The following is a 24,844-nucleotide window of genomic DNA, read 5'->3' as shown; positions in this document are numbered from 1 at the left end:
AAGACCATTTCATTGGGAGGCATTTGATAGGAAGCATGTGAAGGAAAGTGTGATGATAATTTAAAAGGCATTTAAATCAGAAAGCTAGAAATGAAAAAAGAAAGTCACTGGAATATACAGTTTTCATTCACAAGACTGGAAACTTTAATTTGATCTCTCAGTTGAGTTTTATTTTTTTGGGGGGGGCAGTACTCCTGGGGTTTAAACTCTGGGGCTGAGTGCTGTCCCTCTATCCCTGAGCACAGCACTATGTCCAGCTTCTTTGAGTGTTTTGTTGGAGATAAGAGTCTCATGGTTTCCTGCCCAGGCTGGCTTTGAACTACACTCCTCAGATCTCAGTCTCCTAAGTAGCTAGGATTACAGGCACAAGTCACCAGTACCTAGCTTCTCAATTGATTTTTACTGTGATTCTGATAGTAGACAGAAGCTTCCATTCATGTTGAAATAAGATGATTGTGTACATAAAAAAGTATTTTTAAAAAAGCTTCCTAGAAAAACGAATAATAACAGATGCTGGAGGGGATGTGGCCAGGAGGGATCACTACTACACTGTTGGTGGGAGTGCAAACTCATTCAACCACTATGGAAAGCAGTGTGGCAGTGCCTCAAAAGGCTAAACATAGAACTCCCCTATGACCCAGCAATTCCACTACTTGGCATTCACCCAACCAAGGGCATACTAAATCCACTAGCACAACAATGTTCATTGCAGCACTATTCACCATAGCAAAGATATGGAACCAACCTAGATGTCCCTCAGTTGATGAGTGGATTAACAAATTGTGGTATTTGTACACAATGGAATTCTATGCTGCTGTCAGAAAGAATGACATTGCCCCATTTGTTAGGAAATGGAAAGACTTAGAAAAATTCATATTAAGTGAAGTAAGCCAGACTCAAAGGAACTTAGGCTCAATGATTTCCCTCATTCATCATAATCAGTAGAAACCTTGGGCTCTACTAGCAGAGATCTGCAATAGAGCAAAATTTTGATACATAAGGCCATATAGTATGAAGCTAATTGAAAGGACCTCCAGGATATTGAAACAAAAGCCATATAACGAATGATTGTTGTTCTTAATGTACTATGTTGTCTCTCATCTCCTTTGCTGTCCCTTGTTATCTCATATTGGTATAGTATCTCACTTTGTTATCTGATATATTGAATTTATTTGTATTTGGTTATTTGAAATTTGATAGGGAAGGGGGGAAAACCAAGACGGGTAGGGGGTGTGGGGGGGAGGGAAATGGGTACCAAGACATGTGAAAGGGTATCAATGTATGTGAATTAATGCACCTTCTATCTGGCAAATATCATGTAACCCTTTTACTAATTACAATAAAAAAAGCTTCCTAGAGCTACTAAATTAGCCTAAATCAAGCTCACAGAATACAAGTCTAATGTAAGTATGTTTATTTCCATATGCTATCAGTAAATAACTAGGAAACAAAGCTTAAAAATTATAACACAGGGGCCAGGAGTTTGGCCTAGTGGTAGAGTGCTTGACTAGCATGCATGAAGACCCACGTTCAATTCCTCAGTCCCACATATATAGAAAAAAAGCCAGAAATGGTGCTGAGGCTCAAATGTAGAGCTCTGGCCTTGAGAAAGTCCAAGGACAGTGCTTATGTCCTGAGCTGAAGCCCAGGACTGGCAAAAAATATATAATACATAATAGCTCCAAAATTATATAATTACATATATGAAGAATCTATGTGGTAAAAAATTATAAAAATACTAATGAAAGAAATCATTATTTTAGTAAAACTGGCTTTAAAATTTATATGGGAAAGAAAAGATACTAAAAGAAGAAAAATCATTTTGAAAAAAGAACAAAGGAGACAATGAATTATCCAATTTTAAAACTTACTATAAAGCAACAGTAATTTGGAATCATCAAAAGTTTAAAGTTGGTTTCAATTTCTGTAAAAGAGAACAACAATCAAGTTATAGACTGGAAGACATACCTGTAAATCATGTATCTAGTAAATATAAAGAACTCTGAAAAAGCTCAATAGTTAGTGAGTATTGGGTTATTTCATTATTTAAAATGGGTAAAATTTTAGAAGAGGAATTTCACCAAGGAGACAGAAAGATGGCAAATATGCAAGATGCCACCTGTAACCCAGCTACTTAAGAGACTGGGATCTGACAATCACAGATTGAATCCAGATTGAGCAGGAAAGTCCATGAAACCCTTATCTCCAATTAATCACAAGAAAACCAGAACTGTGGCTTAAAGTGACAGAGAGCTATGGAATGAAAAAACTCAGAGACAGCTCCCAGGCCCAGAGTTCAAGCTCCAGGATCAACAACAACAAGATAACAACCCATATGGAAAGAAGTTAAACTTCATCAGTCATTATTGAACAGCAAGTGAAACTCACACTATGATACCAGCATACACACTATAATGGCTAAAAATGTTTATTCACAAACCAAGGGATGGCAAAGATGCCATTGAAACTCTCCTACATTGCTAGAAAACACCTATTAACATCGACAGTCTTGGAAGAATAATCGTCAGCTGGTTATTTGTCTCAACACATCCATTCCTTGCTATTTATCCAAGACAACTTGAGTGCTTCTCTTTCCACAGAAACTTGATCACAAATGTTTTCTTTTGTCATCTTTATCCATAAACTCCCAAGCTGGAAAACTACCATTCCATCCTTTGATAAGTGAATGGGTAAAGAAACTACAGTGTTACTGTGCAAGTGTGGAAAACTGAACAGAGAGAATGTAGAGATCAGAAGAAAAATGTCCAAATCAAATTAAACTCCTTCAATTGAAAAGAGAAGATGTTGCACTTATAAAATGGATTATTGGGCCTGGGAATGTGGCCTAGTGGTAGAGTGCTTGCCTCGCATGCATGAAGCCCTGGGTCTGATTCCTCGGTACCACATACACAGAAAGGGCCAGAAGTGATACTGTGGCTCAAATGGTAGAGTACTAGCCTGAAGAAAGCTCAAGGACAGTGCCTATGCTCTGAGTTCAAGCCCCAGGACTGGCAATAAATAAAAGAAGGAAGGAAGGAAGGAGGAAAGAATGAAAGAAGGAAGGATTATTATGAAAAGGGGGTATCAGGTAGTAAAAATTCATAAAAGTTTTTAAGGGATATATTTATTTATTCCATTTGTTCCTTCTTGGTCCTAATTTCATTTTATTATTAATTGTACAGAGAGGTTACAGTTCCATAAGTCAGGTTATAAGTATAATGCATCTTGATCAATCTCAACCCTCCCATCATTCATCCCCATTTTCTTCCTCTTCTAAAAGAAAATTCTTTATTTTTTAATCAGTGAAAAAAAACAAAGTAAATGAATCCTCTTAGAAAACCAAATAGACTAAGATTTTTTGTTCTTGAGAAAGTGATGACAGTCTTAGAGAAACAATATTAGAGTTTAAAGATTCAATCAATAGCTATGCCAATGATTGAGAAGAGAGGGATGGAAATCATCAAAGAAACATTAAAATAAAAATGCAAAGTGTCCATGGAGTGGCAAGTGCTCTGATTCTTATTGACATGAAGAGAGGACTCTAACAACTACTCAAAAGAGGGAGAAATGTCACAGTACTAAAAAGGGAATTTGTGTCTTAGACTCTATGTTGAAAATAAACTATACAACTTCCCAGTGGAAACAGGAGGGAAACACTGACAGAGAATGAGGGAAGGTGTTATATTGTCCAAAAATAAATGTAACCATTACCTGACATATGTGACTGCAACCCCTCTGTATAGCACCTTTACAATAACAATAAAAAACTAAATTAAAAAGAAGTGGATCAGGCACGATGACATGCTCTAAAAGACAATGGAGCAATTGAGTTTCAATTATAATTATCAATAACAGTGAGGGAGAGAATAAGACAATTTTCTTCATTTCTCAAAGTGAAAAATAATGGCCTCTCATGTTGTCTATCTTAGGAAACTGCTATACCACATAATCCTGCAACACCACGAAACAAGCAGAAGATAGGAGAATCCAGAAAGGAAATCAGAGGGGACAAGATAGAAAAAGTTTAGGGACACAGCCCTAAAAATTGCACCAAAATAGGAGGGCAGAGGGGTATGCAGAGAAAAAGAAAATAGAATAAAAGATCTGTTCTTTTCTGAAAACTTGGTGAACAATTTATGGTAAAGCAAGAGATTCTGCGACGGGGAAACGAGAAATAAAGCATGGCACGTATAGAAAAACAACAACAATTGAATTCCCCCCACCAAACACACACAAAACTGAATCAAAGTTTTCCTCTTGGTTCGGATGTAATCCATGTTTATAAATCATAATGCACATTGACAATCCATTTAGATGAAAATTGTGATGTTAATAGGGGGAAAGAAAAGGTCCTTACTCAGAATTATCCACATCAGGGTCTATAGTAGATAACTGTATACATTAACCCAACAATAAAATACAATTAAAAGATAAAATAAAATAGGTAAATGCACAAAGAAGACAGATGAGCAAATGTAGAAAAATATTAAAAAGACATCATTGAACTAGATGAAAAAAATGAGTATTTAGCCACGAGAATTGAAGGTAGGAAGAGATACAGTCCCTGCTACTTTAGGGGCATTTATTTAAAGTTTTAAGTTATAGTCAGATATTGTATTTTAAAAGAAAATAGAAAAGACAAGAAAAGAACGTTATATAAAAGACAGAGAAATTATGGTTGCTGAGCTATAGGTCGGAGAGCAAAGACTTGGTTGCTAAGGAGAGCCATAAATTATAGCACAACCATCTTTCTAAAGGTTCCTTCTACGCAGGCTACCACCAGACGGTATGACGATATTACGATATGAAAAGAAGGAAAACCATGCCCAAGCCCCACCCAACCTTTGGGAAAATTCTTGGCTCCGCTCACAATACTGAGTCTTTGTTCTGTGGTGTTTGCAGGACTGTACCCTTTGGAGGTGAGATGTTTATTTTCCATGGCTAGAAAGTTTCCTACATCCCTACCAACTGAACAAACCGGCTCTGAAGAACAGCAATGCACCTCAGCTGGCTTCCTCCAGCGCTGCTGGGAGACTCTGGGGCCACTCATGATGTATGACCCGATGGCGAAGGTTGGCCTTGGGTTGCTTTACCTACTTGACTGTCTTCCATGTCAGTCAGGAAAAAGGTTCACAGTGGGGCTGGGAATCTGGGTTGGTGAGGAAAATGTCAATTGGGCTGCATGTAATTAACTGCCTCTGTGATTCTCTCTCTGCACCCTTTTCTCCGGAGTCCTCGGTCCTGTTTATTTTGGTCAAGGGTATTCCCCCAAAGCCCTAGTCCTGTGGGAATTTAAGGATTGGCTGCAAATGTGCACAGCTTGCTTGTAACTCAACCCGTGCTGCCCCCTAATGGTAAAAGCTCTTAGTCTTCTACTACTGTATTAATTATTCTGTGAGATTTCCCTTATTATCACTGGCTTGTGCAAGGGAGCGAAGGTTTTTGTCCAGTAAAGGAATCTCAATCAAACACTGAAGTATAAAAACAAAAACAAAAATAAAAAAGGGACCTATCACAATTTCATATCCTGCCAGGCATGATGGTGATACATGACTGTAATCCCAGCATATAGCAAGAGAATCCAGATTTCAGGATTAAGCATAAACTCTATTGTGACACCCTAATTCAAACCGATGGAAAGAAATATTGTGTGCTTATTTCTAGAATATCCTGTGAAGCTGATATTATTTTAGGTAAGCCTTTTTATGGTATAAACTCAGGAGATGAGAATGCAGCAATTGATATCCCAGGTGTATCTACAATGTTCTCAGATTTAACAATGAACAATAGGAACAATTGTTGCAAAGCACATTCAACTTCATTCAATGTGCAAAGGTCACAGAAGTAACCAGTATTAACATTCTCTTATGTAGGAACTGGGTTTGGGGATTAAAAAGTTGCCTGCAGCCTAGTAACTGTGAGAACTAAGCATATGTTAGCATAACTTCACTGTTCTAGAAAGTTCTTATTCAGTAAATTACCTCCATGTTTCTCCAAGAGTTCCCTGAAAATTCTATCTCATCAAGCAACAGACTACTCATGTAGCCCCCTTTATTAGGTAAGCAGGTGTTCCCCAGAACAGAGTTCCCTGTTTTTTGAAACATGATGTGCTCTAGAACTCTCCTTTTTTAAAAAATGTCCTTCACCCCAAGTCAACACCTAAGGAACAGAAGGCGCACGGTATCCTTAATATGTGGCTATTAAATCCAAAGAGTACAAGAGCGAGGACTCAATAACTGCATACCCAAAGCTATGGACATGGTAATGGAAATATAAACATAACTATACAGACATAAAAACCTATGACTCTATAGACATAATGTTTTATTTCATAAATTAATATGTTTCTATGACATACAAACCCTTAGCCTAATTTTGATTAAGTTCTAAATACTAAGTCCCAGTGATTGTAAATAGAGATTCCCTCCTTGAACACTTGTTTGTTAAACTTGTCATTTAAAATGATGTAAAAATCAACATTAATAAATTCTTTTTAAAAAATAAGAAAATGCGATTAGAAAAAAAATGTCCTTCACCCAAGGTATTACAATATAAACTTTGCCCACGTGGAACCCCCATATCCAAAACCTGAATTAAATCACTCAAGATGGAGCCAGAACTCTGTCTCTACCCTTGACCTCTTCTAAGATTCTAAGAGTCAATGCAGTTTTCTTTCTTACAGCCAGAAATACTAAGCTCAGTTTTAATGGACCAACAAGATGCTTTTGGGAGTGTTGGCAATTGACAAGTACACCTGTTTTCACTCTTGTAGATCTCATCAATTGGTGTGGCAATCTTCGTATCTTGTCTTTTTGTCTTGTCTTTTTTCTAGTTCTTTTGTTTCTTTGCACATTCATTGGACTGCTTTGAGAATTGTGTTATGACCCAGGGAATGGGTCACGGTTCTTCATCCTGTGAAGTGAGACACTAATCAACTGATTACACAAATACAAGTGACTACAAATAGTGCTCAGGCTTAGAAAAGAAGGGCGTACAGCAGCATGGGAATATTGAATTGGCCTGCCAGAGAAATATGCAAAGGATTAAGCCATTAGGGTTATAGACAGGAAAAACCAGAGAGGAGTGGATGAAGAACAGGAATCTCAGTACAATGGCCTCTTGTGGTAGGAAAGGCATGGAAAGGGCAAGGTCAGGATAAGGGAGTAACAGACCATTATAAGAAATCTAGTTACAGACTTTGGTGAGAGTAAGTCTCCAAGTACCTAATTCCACATTTTCAAGGAGGCCACAAAATGTAGTGGGAGGCCAGTCAGAGTGGTGCACAATGATCACTCTTAGCACTCAGGATCACAAGCGGGAGCCCAACCTGAGTTACATAGTAAGTTCATGGTAATATAAAATTGGCTATAGAACAAGAGGGCTATGGACCAAGCCTGAGGACCATCAACGTTCAGAGTTCAAGGGGATAAATCATCCGATTTCTGGATCATACCAAAAAACACAAAAAACAAAATGAAGGAAACCTAGAAGCACAAGATGTCTGAGAATCTGAATACTTTTAAGTCTTCTATGACTTGTGTACTTTTATGTCCTCTGTAAACAACCACTCACTTCAGCCCAACAACATCTCACTCTCAGAACTACTGAAAATATACCTACTATGATTATGTCTGTGGGCCATAACTCAACTTCCTTCCAGCCTGTATCTAATTTTTCCTGTCTGCCTAGGGAAATGTCTGGCAAAAACAAATCCCCTTCAAACAGGATTTGTTCCCTAGACTTTGCAATGTAAAATGAGTCATCTTCATTTATACTAACAGTGGACTTCCCTTTCCTCACTAAGAACAACATATGCTTAATTGACATATTGTCCAGACAAAAGTGGAGAGGATTTTCTCTTAATTAGCTCTACACACAAATCTAATTGGGATCAAGGAATAAAAACTGGGCAATGCATAATTTGGCCTTAGGAGCAAAAATACCAAATGTTACCATCATCCAGCTCTTGCTAAGCCTAATCACTTAGTAACATTGAAAGACTCCTTTTATGGGGGTTTCCCCACAATCAATGAACTCGTTTTATATAAATATTTAGTCAGGCAATAAACTGGACAGCATATATTACTCAACATCAGCCTCAAAAGACCCTCCCGATTTATATACACAGCATCTTGGTAGAGCAATATATTTTACATGCATGACATGGTCAGCGATAAATACATGAGGGTAGGTCAAACCCTATTTGGTTCCGTGCTTTTAACTATCCTGGGCGTTGTGTGTTTCTTTAATCACTTGGATGATTTAGATAAACAACATGTATTAGTCTTTGGAAGTATAACATGCCTTGAACTTTTTCCAGATATTCGTTCCCATTCATCATCATAATAGTTGTTCTCCCTTGGCTATCATTAAGATTAGAAATGTCCTTGAACCATTTAATGATATTCCAGAAGACTGGACAGACTTTTCATGCCTTGATGAATTGCGATCACTCAGCTCAGACCAATGAAATTGGATATCCTTTAATGTGCCTCATGGCTTTAAGGAGTTTGGGGAAAGCAGTACTCCAGCACCACCATGGCTTCATGGAATAATCATCCATTTGGGGGAAGATGCCTGGCTTATGTAAAATTTGATTAGTGACTTAATATCTAATCTAATCACTAAGAGCTTAATATCCAACCCAACAGCTAACAGCAATGGATATTGTTTCATTGTCCATATTGCAAAATGTAGCTTAATCTACAAGTATCCATTTAGTAAAGGATGCCTTAGGATTCTTAACTGAGGTATGAAATTATTTTTAAGCCTAAATTGGCTTAAAAGAATGCAATTCCTCCAAGAATATTGTTGTTTAGATGATCGCACCAACTGATGGAAAGAAAAAAAAAAAAGCAAGGTTGTGCTAGAATGTGATCCAGTTTAGTTACCCTGGCATGGAGAATAACCACTTGCCTCCCTTTTATGGGGCCATGCACCTCAAAATGGTGACCGTGAGAACTATGTGACCCTCATTTGTCTGTGTGACAGAAGCAAGCACATACAGTGTCACTTATGTCTCCCAGTAGTATATATTTTTTATTCCATAGCTCCTGAAGCCATTGACATAGCTCTGTTTTCCAGATGACTGGTGATATTAGCATATTTAAAGGAACTTTGTGATCAGAGACTAGTGTTAAGAATAAAGCTTAGGAGGGAAAAACTGGGATCATGCAAGGGAAGGACTAATATTGCCCCAAAATAAATTTACTCTTTACCTGACTTAGGTAACTGGAAACCCTCTGTACCTCACCCTTATTTTTTTTTTGCCAGTCCTGGGGCTTGAACTCAGGGCCTGAGCACTGTCCTTGGGCTTTCTCAAGGCCAGAGCTCTACCATTTGAACCACAGCACCACTTCTGGCTTTCTCTGTGTATGTGGTACCAAGAAATCGAACCCAGGTCTTTATGCATGATAGGCAAGCATGTTAGCACTAAGCCAAACTCCTGGTCACATGTTCGTTTCTTTCACTGCCTTGTGATTGTTGTTGAAAACTAGATATTTATACTGTAGAAACTCTGGAAATTGATCTCTCCCTTCCCTTTCTGGGGCTTTTTACTATTGTTTGCTTACTTGTTTTGTAAATTGAACAGACTATGTTAGTGTCATCTATTTCTTCATAATAGTATAAATCCTTTGATGTGCCTGCCTTACAGGATTCAGACTTGGCACTCATCCTAGAATTATAGTAAGTACTTTTTAGAAGCATTTTCGTTATTTTCCCTTAAGTTCTGTTTTAAGCTGTCTGTCCTTTGGTACTATATCCAGAAATTAGGCTTTACTAATTACCATTTGGACAATGGCCTGGGAGACAAGCTTCTAAGGAGTGTCACAGTACAATTGGACTGAAGCAATTTTCACTACCATTCCTGAGATTTGTTCTGAGCCCAAAGTACTGTTTTTAAATATCTTTTTCCTGGTTCTCTCTGGAAAACACTCTGGCCTGTTTGTGGTTTAGCCTGTTGATCTTGAGAGATGATCTTCTTTTCAAGGATAATCTTAGGCTTAAACTTCTCCACATAGTTCCAAATTAAATTCCTTTACATTTTCACGGACTACTTCATCAGCAAACTCTAAGTTGTGACTCTGAGTGCAGGGCAGGACAGTAATCTCTGGTCTCTTGGCTTGCCTTTCTCATGTGACCGCTTATGAACTGAAGGAAGGTGTAAATTGGGACCCAGTTTTCTTAACCTGTTTCACCCGAGTAGAGTCTCTTATCTATGGGTATGAAGTGAGTAATCTCCAACCTCTCTGATGCATGAGTGAATAAGTTAGCCTCTTCAACTAGGAACTGAAGAGATGGTAATAACCAGTAGTTTGTACCTCTTGGTGAGATACATTTGAGAGCAGAGAGGAAAGGGAGTCATGTTTTCTTGGCCATACCTACCCAAAACAAATTTTCTATTAAATTAAGTGGAAAGATGGGGTCTATGATTCAAATGGCACAGACTCTGGCTGGGTTTTTTGTTTGTTGTTTGTTTTTGCCACTTTCAGTAGACTTTCTTGAATTAGTTTTTGTTTTAATGCACTTAGAACATTTCCAGAGACTTTAGGTAGCTGGTTTTTGTTGTTATTTGTAGGTTTCGTCCAGCTTTGCTTGTTTCAGTGGAAAGACTCTAGAATTCTTCATGCCCATAATCTAGAAGTCAAATTCCTTTAAGTTGTGTTTAATATGTTCATTTTACATTTAGCTGTACAGTTTACCTAGAACTTTATATCTGTGCATGGTATGTTCACATTTTTCTCCATTTGTACATCTAATTACCCTCACCAACAAGTATTACAAAGACTATCATTCCCCCTTCTGCTTGGCTCAACCATATTGTGTTGGAAATTAAATGTGCACATATTTTCAGGTCTATCTGAGTCCACTGGTTCTTTTCTATTGTGCTATTTTTATGTGTTTGTGCTAATTCCAAGAAGAGCTGTCTTAATTCCTGTGCTTTATTTTTCACAACATTGTTCTTCAAAAATGTTCTGACTACTTTTGTTCCTCTGAATTTCCATAAATATTTTAGAATGAACTTACTGAGTTTTACACAGATGCTATTAGGATTTCATCTGATCAGCAAATAATCAAAAATATTAATTTGAGGGGCCAGGAGCATGGTCTAGTAGTAGAGTACTTGTCCAGCATGCATGGAAGCCCTGAATTTAATTCTTCAGTACCCCATACACAGAAAAAAACAAGTAGTGCTGTGGCCCAAGTGGTAGAATGTTAGCCTTGAGAAAGCCCAGCGACAGTGCCTAGGCCCTGAGTTCAAGCCCTAGGACCGGCTCTCTATATATGTTTGAGAATTGGCATCTTTATAACTTTGAGTCTTTTGTTCTTTCAAACATCCTATGTATCTTCCATCTACTTAAGTCTTCTTCAATTTCTCGCAATTATTATTTGAAACTTGATAGTGTTCTTGACTATGTTTCATTAAATATGGTTCTAAGTATTTAACGATTTTAAGGCTATTGTAGACAAACTGTCATATAGCAAATGGGTGAGAGCAGAATGGTAAATTGATTTTTATGGTGTATGCCAGTGGATGCTGTTCCTGAATTAGTTTGCTCAAGGATGGCACTCTACCACTTGAGCCACAGCTGCACTTCCAGCTTTTGTTGGTGCTTAACTGGAGATAAGAGTCTCTTGGACTTTCTGGCCTTGACTGGCTTCAAACCACCATCCTTAGATCTCAGCCTCTTGAGTAGGTAGAATTACAGGTGAGAGACAATGGCAGTAGCTAAACCAACTATTCTTAAGTAGGCATTCTATGTAGCTCCAAAAGAAAGATCCCATGGGTAGAAATTGAGAGGAAGGAAAGTTTAAAGTATATGTGAGTAAGACTTTGCTAACCTGAATTATGCACTACCTTGAAAGTGGCTTTTTTTTTTCTTTGCACTACCTTATAATACAATAGATTTCTTATCTTTTCAACTACTTAAGCAAAAACTAGATGGCCACTTTCCAGTAAATCTGCAATTAGGGTGTGTATAAAATGCATGGTTTGTTTAGAAGATTTAACAATTAAAGTCCTCTGTACCAATTTCTTAATTCTATTAATAGAAGAGGAAAGCACGAAGTGAATTTTTTATTTAAAAATCTATTAATATGACTATTGTGTCCAGGAAATGGTTGTGTGCTATAAAACTCTGCTAATGGGCCGGGAGTTTGGCCTAGTGGTTAAAGTGCTTGCCTAGCATGCATGAAGACCCGGGTTCGATTCCTCGGTACCACATACATAGAAAAAAGCCAGAAGTGGTGCTGAGGCTCAAGTGGTAGAGCTCTAGCCTTGAGAAAGTCCAAGGACAGTGCTCAGGCCCTGAGCTCAAGCCCAGGACTGGCAAAAAAAAAATAAAAACAAAAACAAAAAAACTAATATCAGGGTAATTTAAAATGTTTCACATCCTCTCTCTAACATTTTTAAAATAAAATATAAATATGGGCCACTCACTAGAGGCTCACACCTGTAATCCTAGCTACTCAGGATGCTGAAATCTGAAGATTGTGGTTCAAAGCCAGCCCGGGCATGAGCGTCCTTTGAGACTCTTATTTCCAATTAACCACCAGAAAATTGAAAGTCTCTGTGGCTTAAAGTTGTATAGTGCTAACCTTGAGTAAAAGAGCTCAGGGACAGTATCCAGGCCCAGAATTCAAGCCTCACAATTGACCAAAAAGGAAAAAAAAAAAAAAGATCAACTTATCTTTATTGTTCTCTCTAGTTTTGTAGATCATCAACAAGAGCAGAACTACGGGAGGAATACCAAGCTCAGTTTAGAAGATTGTGAGCAAGTGTCGTGGATGCCACTGAGGTTGGGCCAAGTTTTTATTCAGCTATAGATAGTGGAGAGCCCTGAGCATCCAAAATGACTGAGTTATTAACCAAAAATAGAAAGACTTCATTAACAAGTTTTCAAAAAGAACTTGAAATTTTGATGACTTGAACATGAAAAAAAAAAAACACCACACATTTATTTTTCTCAATAAGTCCTCTATCTCTTAAGCCTTTGGACCAGGAAAGACCATTTTAGAAGCAACTTCTTAGCTAATCAACATCCTAATAATAAAAGGTTATATGAATAATTTCATTTCTTTTTTCTCCAGCTCTGAAAGTCTGCTGACCATCAGAGAAATCCCTTCCATCATTCAAAGCAGGGAAACCCCAGCCCGGTTTTCTGGCTCTACCCCCTGTGGTTTCAAAGATTGGGCAGCTACACCATGTCAAGGAGAAACCACCGGGTTGCCATTCCTCCTAGCTATCCACAGCTGGTCACAGTGAACCAACTTGGGCTTGGCTGATGCTCTTCTGGATACCAAGTGGGCCGCCTTGGAGGGAAGCCCTAGCCAGCTGTAGATTTAATCCTTCCTGTGGCCAGGCATTTTATAGAGACAGCAGTGTGTGGGAAAAGAAACATAACTTGGTCAACTTGGTCACCCTGTGGTCTCTGATTGTACAAACAGCTGGGTTAGTACCTTGTGAACTTGAACCCAAAATTAAGTATTTGAGTAAGGCTGTGTGTTCCTTAAGAATCCTTCAGGACCTAGAACAAATATTCATGGATTAACTTTACATTGCTAATCTTCCACTCATTTCCATTGATAGCCCACTACATTTACCCATTCATATTTCCCTCTCATTGTTAATGGGCTTCTGTGAAAGTTTTAGAATGGAATGGAAGTAAAACAAAATTAAATATATATTTGGGGTTCATTCCTGAAGGACTCCATCACAGAGCTAACCCTGCCATAACTTTTTTGGTCATTCTTTGTGCCAAGTCCTGGGTCTTGAATTTAGGCCCTGGGCCCTATCCCTGAAGTCTCCCCCCCCCACCCCCACACACTCCCGGCTCAAGGCACTCTACCTCTTAAGCCACACTCCACTTCCAGGTTTTTGGTGGAGGTTAAGAGTGTCACCGACTTTTTTTTTTTTTGATCCAGGCTAGCTTTGAACCTTGACCCTCACATCTCAGCTTCTTGAGTAATAGAATTACAATTCCTGGCACCCAGCTACAATTTCTACTTACCTATTTTTTGAAGCAGTCTTACTATGAAGCCCAGGCTGGTGATGAATTGGACTATTCTCCTGTCTCTGCCTCCTGAGTTCCAGGAGGACAGGCTGTGTCACCATGCTTTGCTATACTGTAACCTTAAGTGGGACAAGAATGGGATTCATAGCCCAATGTACTCACAGATGTTGAGTGCTCTGAGAATCTATGTCAAGATAAATCCTATGTGCTTAACAACATATATGTATGTATGTATGTATGTATGTATATAATGTATATATATAATGTATATATATATATACATTAAATAAACACCTTTGGAGAGTTGGGTGAGGTAGCTCTTATGTAAAATTCTAGTTATTTAGGAAGTAGAGATTAGGAGACCATGGTTTTAGTCCTGCCTGGGCAAAAAGTAATCCAGATCTCATCTCAACATGGAGAAATTGGTAGTGTCCCTCTATAATTCTATCACTATATAAGGCATTATTATTTCCGGGTGCCCTTGGCTCACACCTATAATCCTAGCTACTCAGGAGGCTGAGATCTGAGGATTGTGATTAGAAGCCAGCCCCAGTAGAAAAGTCCAGACTGTGAGACTCTCATCTTTCCATACAACTTCAGGGTTCAGGTGATACCAGCCGGAAGAGAGAATATTTTTCTTATGTGTTTCTATTATGTCTACTTTTGTACCAAATGAAGTAGATTTTATATAAAATTAACATATATATATATTAATGGCTTCTGGTTCTAGTATCTGACTCTTAAGGCCTAATCATGTAGCACAGGAACTTATACATATATTACATTCTTGCTTCAATGATTCTGTATTCCTTTCATTGCTTTACAATATTCCCTAATGTTTTAAAATACTTTAAAACTATTACTTATTTTTTAAAGCAGTTTTGGAGAATTTAAACTAAAAAATAAAATCTTAACTGCTTTTAGAGGGGTGGTCCTCTTTAGTATTATACTGACCAGTTCTTAAAAACTCTTTTTAAAAGGAGTCTTTAACGAGCTCCAACTTTTAAATATGAGTGGGATAAAGTAAAAAAGGAGATAAAAGAAATGACATTCCTGGTAGAACAGGTCAGATGATTTTCAGACTCTGAAGTGTCCTGATAGTTTTATATGATCCAGTCCAGTCCCTACATCCCTAAATAAAGAAAAAAGAAAAAAATTCTGCCAACAGGTAACAAAGCTTTTGAAGCCAACGACTCCCCACCAGCCAACCCATCTCTTAGTAAGTTCTCAGCCTCATTAAGAATGAGAAACAGATACCACGGCACCAACCTGTCTACGGGAACACAGCGAGACAAATGTAATTGCCTGTAGGAAGAATATAAATCAGCAACTCTCAAATCATTCATATTTACACTCACTTCATTTTGGTTGTCTTTCCTTTATAATTTAGCCATACATCCATGTCAAGTATATAATTTCATCTGGGGCTTTATCAGTCACCGCCCAGAGCCATGATTATATGGCAGAGAAACATCCTCCCCTGTACAAGTCTATCTTTAGTATCTTCTTGATAACCACTTCTTACATAAGAAATCAAAAGGAAAGACTTGGTTTTCTTATGTGGCTCCAGAATTCCTAAATATAACATTTAGAAGCAATTTATCAACTGAAGCCATTGAGCTTTCGGCTGCCACTAGAAGTTTTCAAAGCTCAATGTTCTTACTCCTTTCCTTTGTTATTTTTTAAATCAAATGGAAATTTTAGTGGTTTCCATATTGAAGATTCTATCATATGGCAATTTCAACTTGTACTCTGCTAGTATCTACCATAGCTTCACATAGATAAGACAGCAAGAGGGACAGTGCTAAGATTTCTGTAAGTACAGAGTTTTCTACAAAGAAAATAAAACACAAGTCTCCAGTCTAGGGTTCAAAGATAATTTATTACTCTGAGGAGTCACACACTATACCCAGTAATATGCTTCTTTTATTTTTTGTGCATTTATCTTAAAAAATATATTTAAACAAGAAACAAAGATAATATGAATTTGCCATAAACTTTGCTTTCTTATTTACAGTGTTACATTGTAAATAACATTCCATTATACACACATTAAAGACTGTGCATTACTGTATGTTCTCTTTACACATTCTTTCATAATATAGTCCATATAGCTCGAAGCTATGTGATATTTAAGCTTAGAAAAGCTGAGGAAAGTACAAACTTAATCAATAAGACTATTATTTTAAAAAGTTCTGACCTTAATTCTCTGCTAGATTGTTTCACTGAAACCATTCTTTGCTAAAGAAAAATGCCCCACTTGAGGGATGGGAACATATCTTAAGTCAACACAGGGTCCGCTTAAACTAGCTGACAAAAAAGAACACCTTATTATTTGTTACTGCTATTCAATGAAGCACAAGCACTGTCAAGTCATTTAAACACATAGCTTTACTCTTCAATTCAGACACAATATTAATGACAGTTGGTACCTCTTTATAAAATAATTAAAAAATGATTCCTGTGACTTTAGGTTTTACTTGTAAACAGTTAAAGCACACATTTCTGTAAATATGATTTGATCATTCCCAGTCTTAGGTTATACAACAAGGAGATCCTCCTCTGTCAAGGGGATGAGCAAGTACACACTATAGACGCACATACACAGGCACTCGCATCCCCCCTCCCTCCCCCCATTTCTGCTCACCTTCCTAAGGCAGGTGAGTGTTACTAAGCGCTAACCATAGCAGCTCTTGTGTCCCGAGCAACTTACAAGGTTGTGACTGGAATTATAAAACAAGGAAGATAAGACATCCAAATTCAGTTAAAAACCCCAAAGGCTCAGATTCTGAAATAGCTGTCAGACATTTCACCGTCCACCTGAAGGGTCAGTTCATGGGGCTCTCCAGGCGGCAAACCCCACCTTCGATTGCAACCGACTGTCCTGCCACTGCGCCAGGAGGGAGTCTTGAAATGTGAGTCTGCAGAGGAGAAAGGAGAGTGTCACTGCCAGCATTGTTCCCCATGTGTGCTGAAGATGGAGCAAACACTAGAGAAACATGTCTATTTTGCTTCTGCATGTCCACAGACCATGATAATGGTAACTTTTAGATACCAAAAGATCCAGGTTATTTAAATTTCTCAGGGAATATTCACTGAGGTAACCACAGCAGCAGCCCCTAGAGATGTGGAAGTACCTGAGAGCATCAACACTGTAACAATGCATGTCACATTGTTTAGTCATCTTCACATTACCACTGGTTTTCATAGCATCCATCTTGAACATACTCCAGCTATTTAAATCAAATAACTTTGTCCTGTAAGTGCTCAAGCAAACAAATACTTATCTCATGCTAGTATCTCAATTTATTCCTTACAGGACAAATGTATCTTACAAAAATGTAGGTAATTCAATACCCTACAGTAATTGAGAAAATGAGATCAGTTAAAAACAAGAACTTCACAGTATATAAAGACAGGAATGAGGCTGATGTATGAAATCAAGGCTAAGATTTTCTGGGCTGGATGCAGACTATAGCGGGGTGTCTTCGTTTCCATGTGGGCAATATCAGATTGGTTATCCATGTGGTGAAAGATGTGCTACTGGCACTGAGGCCAGGGAGTCACTTCTATGGGTCTTCAGAAAGAGGGCGCTAGATAGGGTGGGTTAGGAAATATACAGTATAGGTCTGAGTGTTACAATGTCGCTCAAAGGAGGTCAAGGCTGGAGGCTCAAGTGGAAGACAGTAGATGCTGTTTCACAAGGTTACAACACCACCAGCCAGGAACTCCTCTTTTTGGTGATCTGGCTTAATCTAAGAGTAAATAAATGTTGGCAGCTTCTAAGGAGAACACAGGGACTGTCTGACTGCTAGCTAATCCTCTCTATAATCTGTTTCTCTAGACAAACTTTTTTTGAAAGGACTGCACCCTCATGAGTTCAAATTCACAGCATGAGACTGTTACTATAGCTGAACATTTTGGCGATGTAGGTAAGTGACTAGTAGTGTGTCCTCTAGGACATACTGCTTATGCACATGAAGAATCACAACTGTTCTGATTCATAAGACCACTTGTTTTGATACATCAATCAAACTAGTTTGCCACAGTAGATTCTTCTTGGATCTTTGCAAAATATAGATTGACTAACGATTTCCATTTTCCAGTTCAGTATGCTGTTATGCTAGTGATGGAGCTTTAGACTTCTCTGATGCAGACTGATCTATAATGGGGGAAATCTATGGCCTAATAGCTCAAGTTGTTGTTTTCCTAATCCCTGAGCAACATACACATATCCTTGAGGTTAACACTCCTGAAGTATAATTCGTAAACCAAATTGGCTATTCAAAGCTTGGACCATATCTCAAAACAAACAAATACAACAAATAACTAAATGCAGTTAGCCTTAGAAATTCCGAAGTGACAATGTTAGAGGAAAAATGAGCACATATTGCTTGCAATCTAATGTAAATAATATCTGAGCTTTACTATCATTCACCCATTTAAAATTTTTTTTGGTACTGTTCTTGAGACTTGAACTCCAGACCTGGGTGCTATCTCTGAGATTTTGTGCTCAAGGCTAGACTCTTGAGCCATAGCTCCACTTCCTGCTTTTTGATGGTCAATTGAAAATTAGAGTCTCACAGACTTTCTGCCTAGGTTGTCTTTAAACCACAATCCTCAGATCTCAGCCTCCTGAGTATCTAAGATTATAGGCATGAGCCACTAGCACACAGATACTTTGAAATCTTTTAAGCCAATCTTAGTGTGCCTTCTGTAGTCTTTAATAGGACTACAAACATACAATTTAATTTTGAAAGTCCAAAGCCCATATTTAGTAGTTATATTTTAATCCTCTGTCTCTTTAGGCCGAATGCCATCAGGCTTCCACTTTTAGGAAATGTGTTTGCGTTCCTTCATGAGAGTCAAGGAAAGACTCTTTTAACTCATTATTCTACTTTGGTGTCCCAGAAAACAAATCTAGACAGACATATTTCAAAATTACCTCAGAAATAATTTGTTTACTAGTTTCACAATCCTGAGGGTTGAAACAAGACAACTTGAAGAAAGATACTGCACACGTTTACAAACAAAACAAATGACGTGAGGAAAAGAGTTGGCAGTGGAGAGACTTATAAAACAGCATTTTGTTACAGAAGGGAGGTGTGCTCATCAACTAGTGGCTACACATACTCATGGTCATGCAACACATTATGTCCAATTCTAAAGTTCATCCACACAGGTTTCATGATGGTTGAGCATAGCCTACAGAACCAGAATGCCACAGGTTCTTGGTTATTTCTTATTCTGACTGGCAAGCTAGCTACACTATATTTTTCAGTCTCCTTTGAAGCTAGGTATGGTCATGTGACTAAAATCAGGTCAGAGGATTTCTGGCTATCTTGAGGTTCATGGGTTGGGAACATCCTGGGAACCATGTCACCACTGTAGAACAGCCTTTTGTCAAAGAAAGCTCCAATTTTATATGCTATGTGAATTAGAAACTACATTTCTATTGGGTGTTAAGCAACTGCACATAAGTGGATTTTCTTGTCATGGTAGCTGCTGTTATCGTTCCAAATACTGGTTCAAGCCAGGCTCCTGCATTAATTAGCTGTGTGAACACTGCTAGATACCTAACTTACCAGGCTCCCATGCAAGTGGGTAAAGCAGCAGCATTTATCATCAGGCTGATAAAGACCGCAAGATACTGCATGCAAAGAAAGCATTTCTCAATACACTTCTGATTAAGCAAATTCAGAGCCATACTACAAAACACTATGCAGTATAATCTCTATTACAGATTCTTGGATATCTGAGAAAAGGGAAAACATATTTGAGAAGTTTGTTGGGTTGCAAAAACAGAAGCAGGTACTTTAATAAAAACTTAGATGCCAAAAGTAAAGCCAAAGATAACAGACAAAACAGGTCAGTACTTTTGATGCTGCTGTTTTGCTGTTGACAAAATCATTCTTAATTATTGAGTATTTGCTGTTAAGGGCTTGTGTATACCAACATGAGTCTTTCAAGACTCAAAAATAATACACTTGGATAGAAGACGCAATCCAAAATTTCATATGGAATAATAAAAGACCCCGTATAGCAAAAACACTTCTTAGCAGAAAGTACAGCACTGGAGGAATTTCAATACCAAACTTTAGACTCTATTACAGAGCTATAATTATCAACAGCTTGGTACTGGCATAAGAACAGGCCTGAAGACCAATGGAATAGAACTGAAGACCCAGATATTAAACCACAGACCTATGGCCACCTAATCTTTGACAAGGGAGCCAAAAAAAATAGAATGGAAGAAAGATAGCCTCTTCAACAAGTGATGCTGGCAGAACTGGTTAAGCACCTGCAAAAAACTTAAGTGGGATCCTTCTTTGTCACCCTGTACTAGAATAAACTCCAAATGGATCAAAGACCTGGAGGTAAAAGCCGACACTCTGAAAATTTTACAAGAAGGAATAGGAGATACACTAGACCTCCTTGGCATAGGTCGAAACTTTCTTAATAAGGACCAAGAATCACAACAAATCAGAGAAAGGCTGGATAAGTGGAACTGCATTTAACTGTAGAGCTTTTGTATGGCAAAGGACATAGCTAGTAAACTAATTAGGAAGCCTACAGAGTGGGAGAAGATCTTCACCAATCATACAACAGACAAAGGCCTCATATCTAAAATATATCAACAGCTCAAAAAATTGAATCACTCCAAAACTAATCTCCAAAGTAACAACCATCTCATTAAAAGATGAGCCAAAGACTTAAAGAGAGCCTTCTTTGAAGAAGAAACAAAAATGGCTTATAGACACATGAAGAAATGCTCAACATCTCTCATCATAAAAGAAATGCAAATCAAAACAACTCTAAGATTCCACCTCACTCCAGTTAGAATGGCCAGGATCAGAAAAACTAATAACAACAGATGCTGGAGGGGATGTGGCCAGGAGGGATCACTTCTATACTGTTGGTGGGAGTGCAAACTCGTTCAACCACTATGGAAAGCAGTATGGCAGTTCCTCAAAAGACTAAACATAGAGCTCCCCTATGACCCAGCAATTCCACTACTTGGCATTTACCCAACCATCCAGAATCTAGGGCATACTAAATCCACTAGCACAACAATGTTCATTGCAGCATTATTCACCATAGCAAAGATATGGAACCAACCTAGATGTCCCTCAGTTGATGAGTGGATCAACAAGATGTGGTATTTGTACACAATGGAATTCTATGCTGCTGTCAGAAAGAATGACATCACCCCATTTGTTAGGAAATGGAAAGACTTAGAACAGATCATATTAAGTGAAGTAAGCCAGACTCAAAGGAACTTAGGCTCAATGGTTTCCCTCATTTGTCATGATCAGTAGAAACCTTGGGCTCTCCTAGCAGAGATTTGCAATAGAGCAAAACCTTGATACAAAAGGCCATATAGTATGATGCTAAATGAAAGGATCTCTAGGATATAGAAATATAAGCCATATAATGAATGATTGTTGTTCTTAAGGTACTATGTTATCTCTCATCTCTTTTGCTGTCCCTTGGTTATCTCATATTGTTACAGTATCTCACTTTGTTACCTGATATATCGGATATGTTTGTATTTGGTTATTTGAAATTGGATAGGGAAGGGGGAAAACAAGATGAGAGGTGGGGGTGGGTGGGGGAGGGAAATGGGGACCAAGACATGTGAAAGGGTATCAATGTATGGGAATTAATGCACCATCTATCTGGCAAATATCATGTAACCCTTCTACTAATTACAATAAAAAATATATGAAAAAAATAATACACTTGGGTGATACAGAGAAACCAAAGTAGTAGAGTACTGAACAAATTGCCTTCTGATACCACAGAATGGTGGGGGAAAGCAGACAGTCATACAACATACATAGAAAATCTTTAACAGACATAAAAACATAGGTTTGGGGGGAAGACCCATTATAAATCATAACTGAGAAACATCAAAGTGTCAAGAGTTAAAGCTAATGATGCTCTGTAAGTTCTGATCTCTACTTATTGTTCTGAACTTCCATATCCTTTGTTTTCCCGTTTGTCTCCTTACCCTTTCTCAAACATGGAACACACTCCTGTCAAAGCCACTGCAGTACTCTGCTTACTGCAAAAAGTTCTTCCTTCCAAACACAGTGTTCCTCCCTTGCTTTTTCCCTCCACATCTTGACACAAAAGCTACCTTCTCAGGAAGGGTATCCTGGCCACCCACCTGAATGTCACTACTGCCAGCCTTTCTGTTCCAGCATTTCCTGTGTCCTTACCACCATTTCATCATCCATGTTGCTAGTCTTTCATTCATTACTGGTCTCTTCTGTTGAACACAGGATCCATGGGGACAGAGTTTGGTCAGCCTATTCATGAATTTCTGTTCAACACTTAAAAATAACTTGCTCATGGTACGAGCTCACATTTTTTAACTAAATAAAAAGGTTTCTAAAGTGAGAGGGGTACAATTGGAGCATGAAGAGAAAACTGAAAATGAGATATTTACTATTTCTAAACTATTGTTTTTTTATTACAGCTTATGTTTACTATAAATTTTTGAAAACGGTTGTATACTTAATCAATATGATATTGAAGTTGTAGACCTTAATGCTCTACATATTTCCCAAGCTACCCACAAAACACAGAGATCAAGTATGATTTGCTACTTTCCATCCACATACTACACACAAGTGTACTCCAGTAAATGCATTATTCTCTTCCAGAAAAAGACCACTGTATGCATCAACAACCTAAATAGCAGTCATGCAGAGGCTAGATTCATGGTAGATATCTTGGGTTATCCTGTATTAAAGGAAGTTTGGCAAATTCAGCCTTAAGAGAAATATGGGGGGAAAATTGTCTGCCGGATTGATTTCCCTTCTGGAAAGCAGGAGTCCAGCCTGGTAAAAAATGAGAACTGTGTGTGTACCTGTCTGTCTGTCTCTGTCTGTCTCTCTGTCTCTCTCTGTCTCTGTCTCTCTCTGTCTCTCTATCTCTGTCTCTGACTCTCTTTCTCTCTCTCTCGCTCTCTCAACTGATGCAGATATCCCAGAAGTTCTTGCCCACAGCTTTCAAGGTCTGTCTTTCAAGAAGACACAGCTTATGAATAAATATATTCTGGGCATTCTTTGTGTGTGGCATTTAACCTTGGAATGTTGTTAACTAAAAATAGTTTGGTCTTCAGACCTCATCCTAACAGCAGATGTACTCTACTAGCTGACAACTTCATATGTGTTTATAAAATAAACACATACTAGCTACAGTCCAGAAGATGGCTGTTCATTTCCTGGGCCAATGTGATACTGAGAAGTGAAAAATGAAGACTGAGAGAAAGAGAATTCCTACAGTATCCTCTTTTCACATCCTCAGATGCGGACTTCACTTTTATATACATTGTAAATATACATTATATGTGGTGCATATAATATATAATGTATATTGTATATATTTACATTATTGTCTCAAATTGAAAGTAATAACTAGGTCAGAACAATCTTAAAACAATCTCCAAATGCAATCTAACAAATCAGAACTATCAACCAAATGAGAAATTAATGCCACATGTTAGTAATGTTAATATGTTGCCTCTACCTTGCTTTCCATAGTAAAAGGGAATATGCCATAAGAGTTTCACCGGCAAATAAGGACAAAACACAAAGACAACATTATGATGCATTTCATTGTTATACTGAAACAGAACAATATAAAGGGAAAAAAGTTCTATTGTTCTCACATATAAATATCATGTCCAAAGAACCTTAAAATACGATTAAAATGCTGTCTGATGAGAACAGCATGTTGTTCCAGTCTCATGGCCACTTTGGTTTCTTCTTTCACCATCCCTACTGACACCACAGTTCAGTTACAGGCAACATCAGACTAGAATACTCTCCTATTTTTAGCTCAAAACCCCCCTTAGGGAACCCACATGAATGTGGTAAACCTATGATAACTATTATTCCCCCCCTACCACTCACTTAGAGAATGGTTATGAATATTCCCCTTTGCTGAAGGTGATAAAAAAAACTCTCTGTCATTTAGTAAATATTTACCCTGCATATATTATGGGGGCAAGAGAAGAATGAAACACACATGGATCTTGCCCTGAGCCAATTATGACTTTGTAGGATACAGAGACTAGTTCTTAGTTCCTTGCAACAATCTTCATAAAAATAAAAGTTCCTATATTTTATCATCTTTTAGTTTCAATAATGCTTTTCATGATCAGATCTCCTCAAAATATTCTCCCAGGTATAAAGTTGTATTGTACAACCATATCTACTTCTGGGGTAAAAAGAAAAAAAGACCTAGAATGGTTATGTGGTCTGCTTATGGTCAGAGAGGAAGTGGAAAAACTGAGACGTGAATGAATGTGTCTGGACTCTAATTTTAGGGCTCTCTTTACACCAACAAAGCCCTGCCCTGAAGATGAATTCTAAATCTAGCTGTGTTCAGAGAAATACCTTTCACTGTAGGAGGCTTATAAAGAAGCAGATCTTTGGGGTGCTAAAGGACTACCTAGAAAAGCTACTGCCACAAAATTTAACAGCTAATTCTGCATGACTTTGAGATTAAGAGTTGGGCTTGTACCTCAGAGCTTTGCTGCTAATGGACTGGGTAGTCTCTGGACTAAATGCCTTGGTGTCAACATTCTTTTATTTTTTTTATAGGTCTTTTTATTATATTTGATTGTCAGGGTAATGTAAAGAGTGATTAAGGTTACATTTGTCAGGTAGTGGGTGCATTAGTTCTTAAACATTGATACCCCCCTCATGTTTTTGTCCCCCTTTCCCTCCCCCAACCCCTTCCCAATCATATTGGTTATTTTTGTTGTTGTTTTGTTTGTTTTGCCAGTCCTGGGCCTTGAACTTAGGGTCTGA

At 38.0% G+C, this 24,844-nt stretch overlaps 1 protein-coding gene across 6 annotated transcripts in view; it reads right to left on the bottom strand.

Moving 5' to 3' along the window:
• Positions 1 to 15,878: 15,878 nt before the first annotated feature.
• The window catches only part of Tasp1 (taspase 1), a 207,608-nt gene continuing 198,642 nt past the window's right edge, over positions 15,879 to 24,844 (bottom strand). For all 6 annotated transcript variants that reach the window (XM_090351979.1, XM_090351978.1, XM_090351980.1 and 3 more), the window contains one exon: positions 15,879 to 16,936. In XM_090351979.1, coding sequence (XP_090208105.1) covers positions 16,844 to 16,936 — 93 coding nt within the window. In that variant the 3' untranslated portion in view covers positions 15,879 to 16,843. The remainder of the gene's footprint in view (positions 16,937 to 24,844) is intronic.

The sequence above is a fragment of the Megascapheus bottae genome, chromosome 18 (assembly GCF_031878675.1).
Source record: "Megascapheus bottae isolate mThoBot1 chromosome 18, mThoBot2.hap1, whole genome shotgun sequence".
NCBI lineage: Eukaryota > Metazoa > Chordata > Mammalia > Rodentia > Geomyidae > Megascapheus > Megascapheus bottae.
The sequence above is the reverse complement of the archived record's forward strand: the minus strand, read 5'-3'. Positions and strand labels throughout refer to the sequence as shown.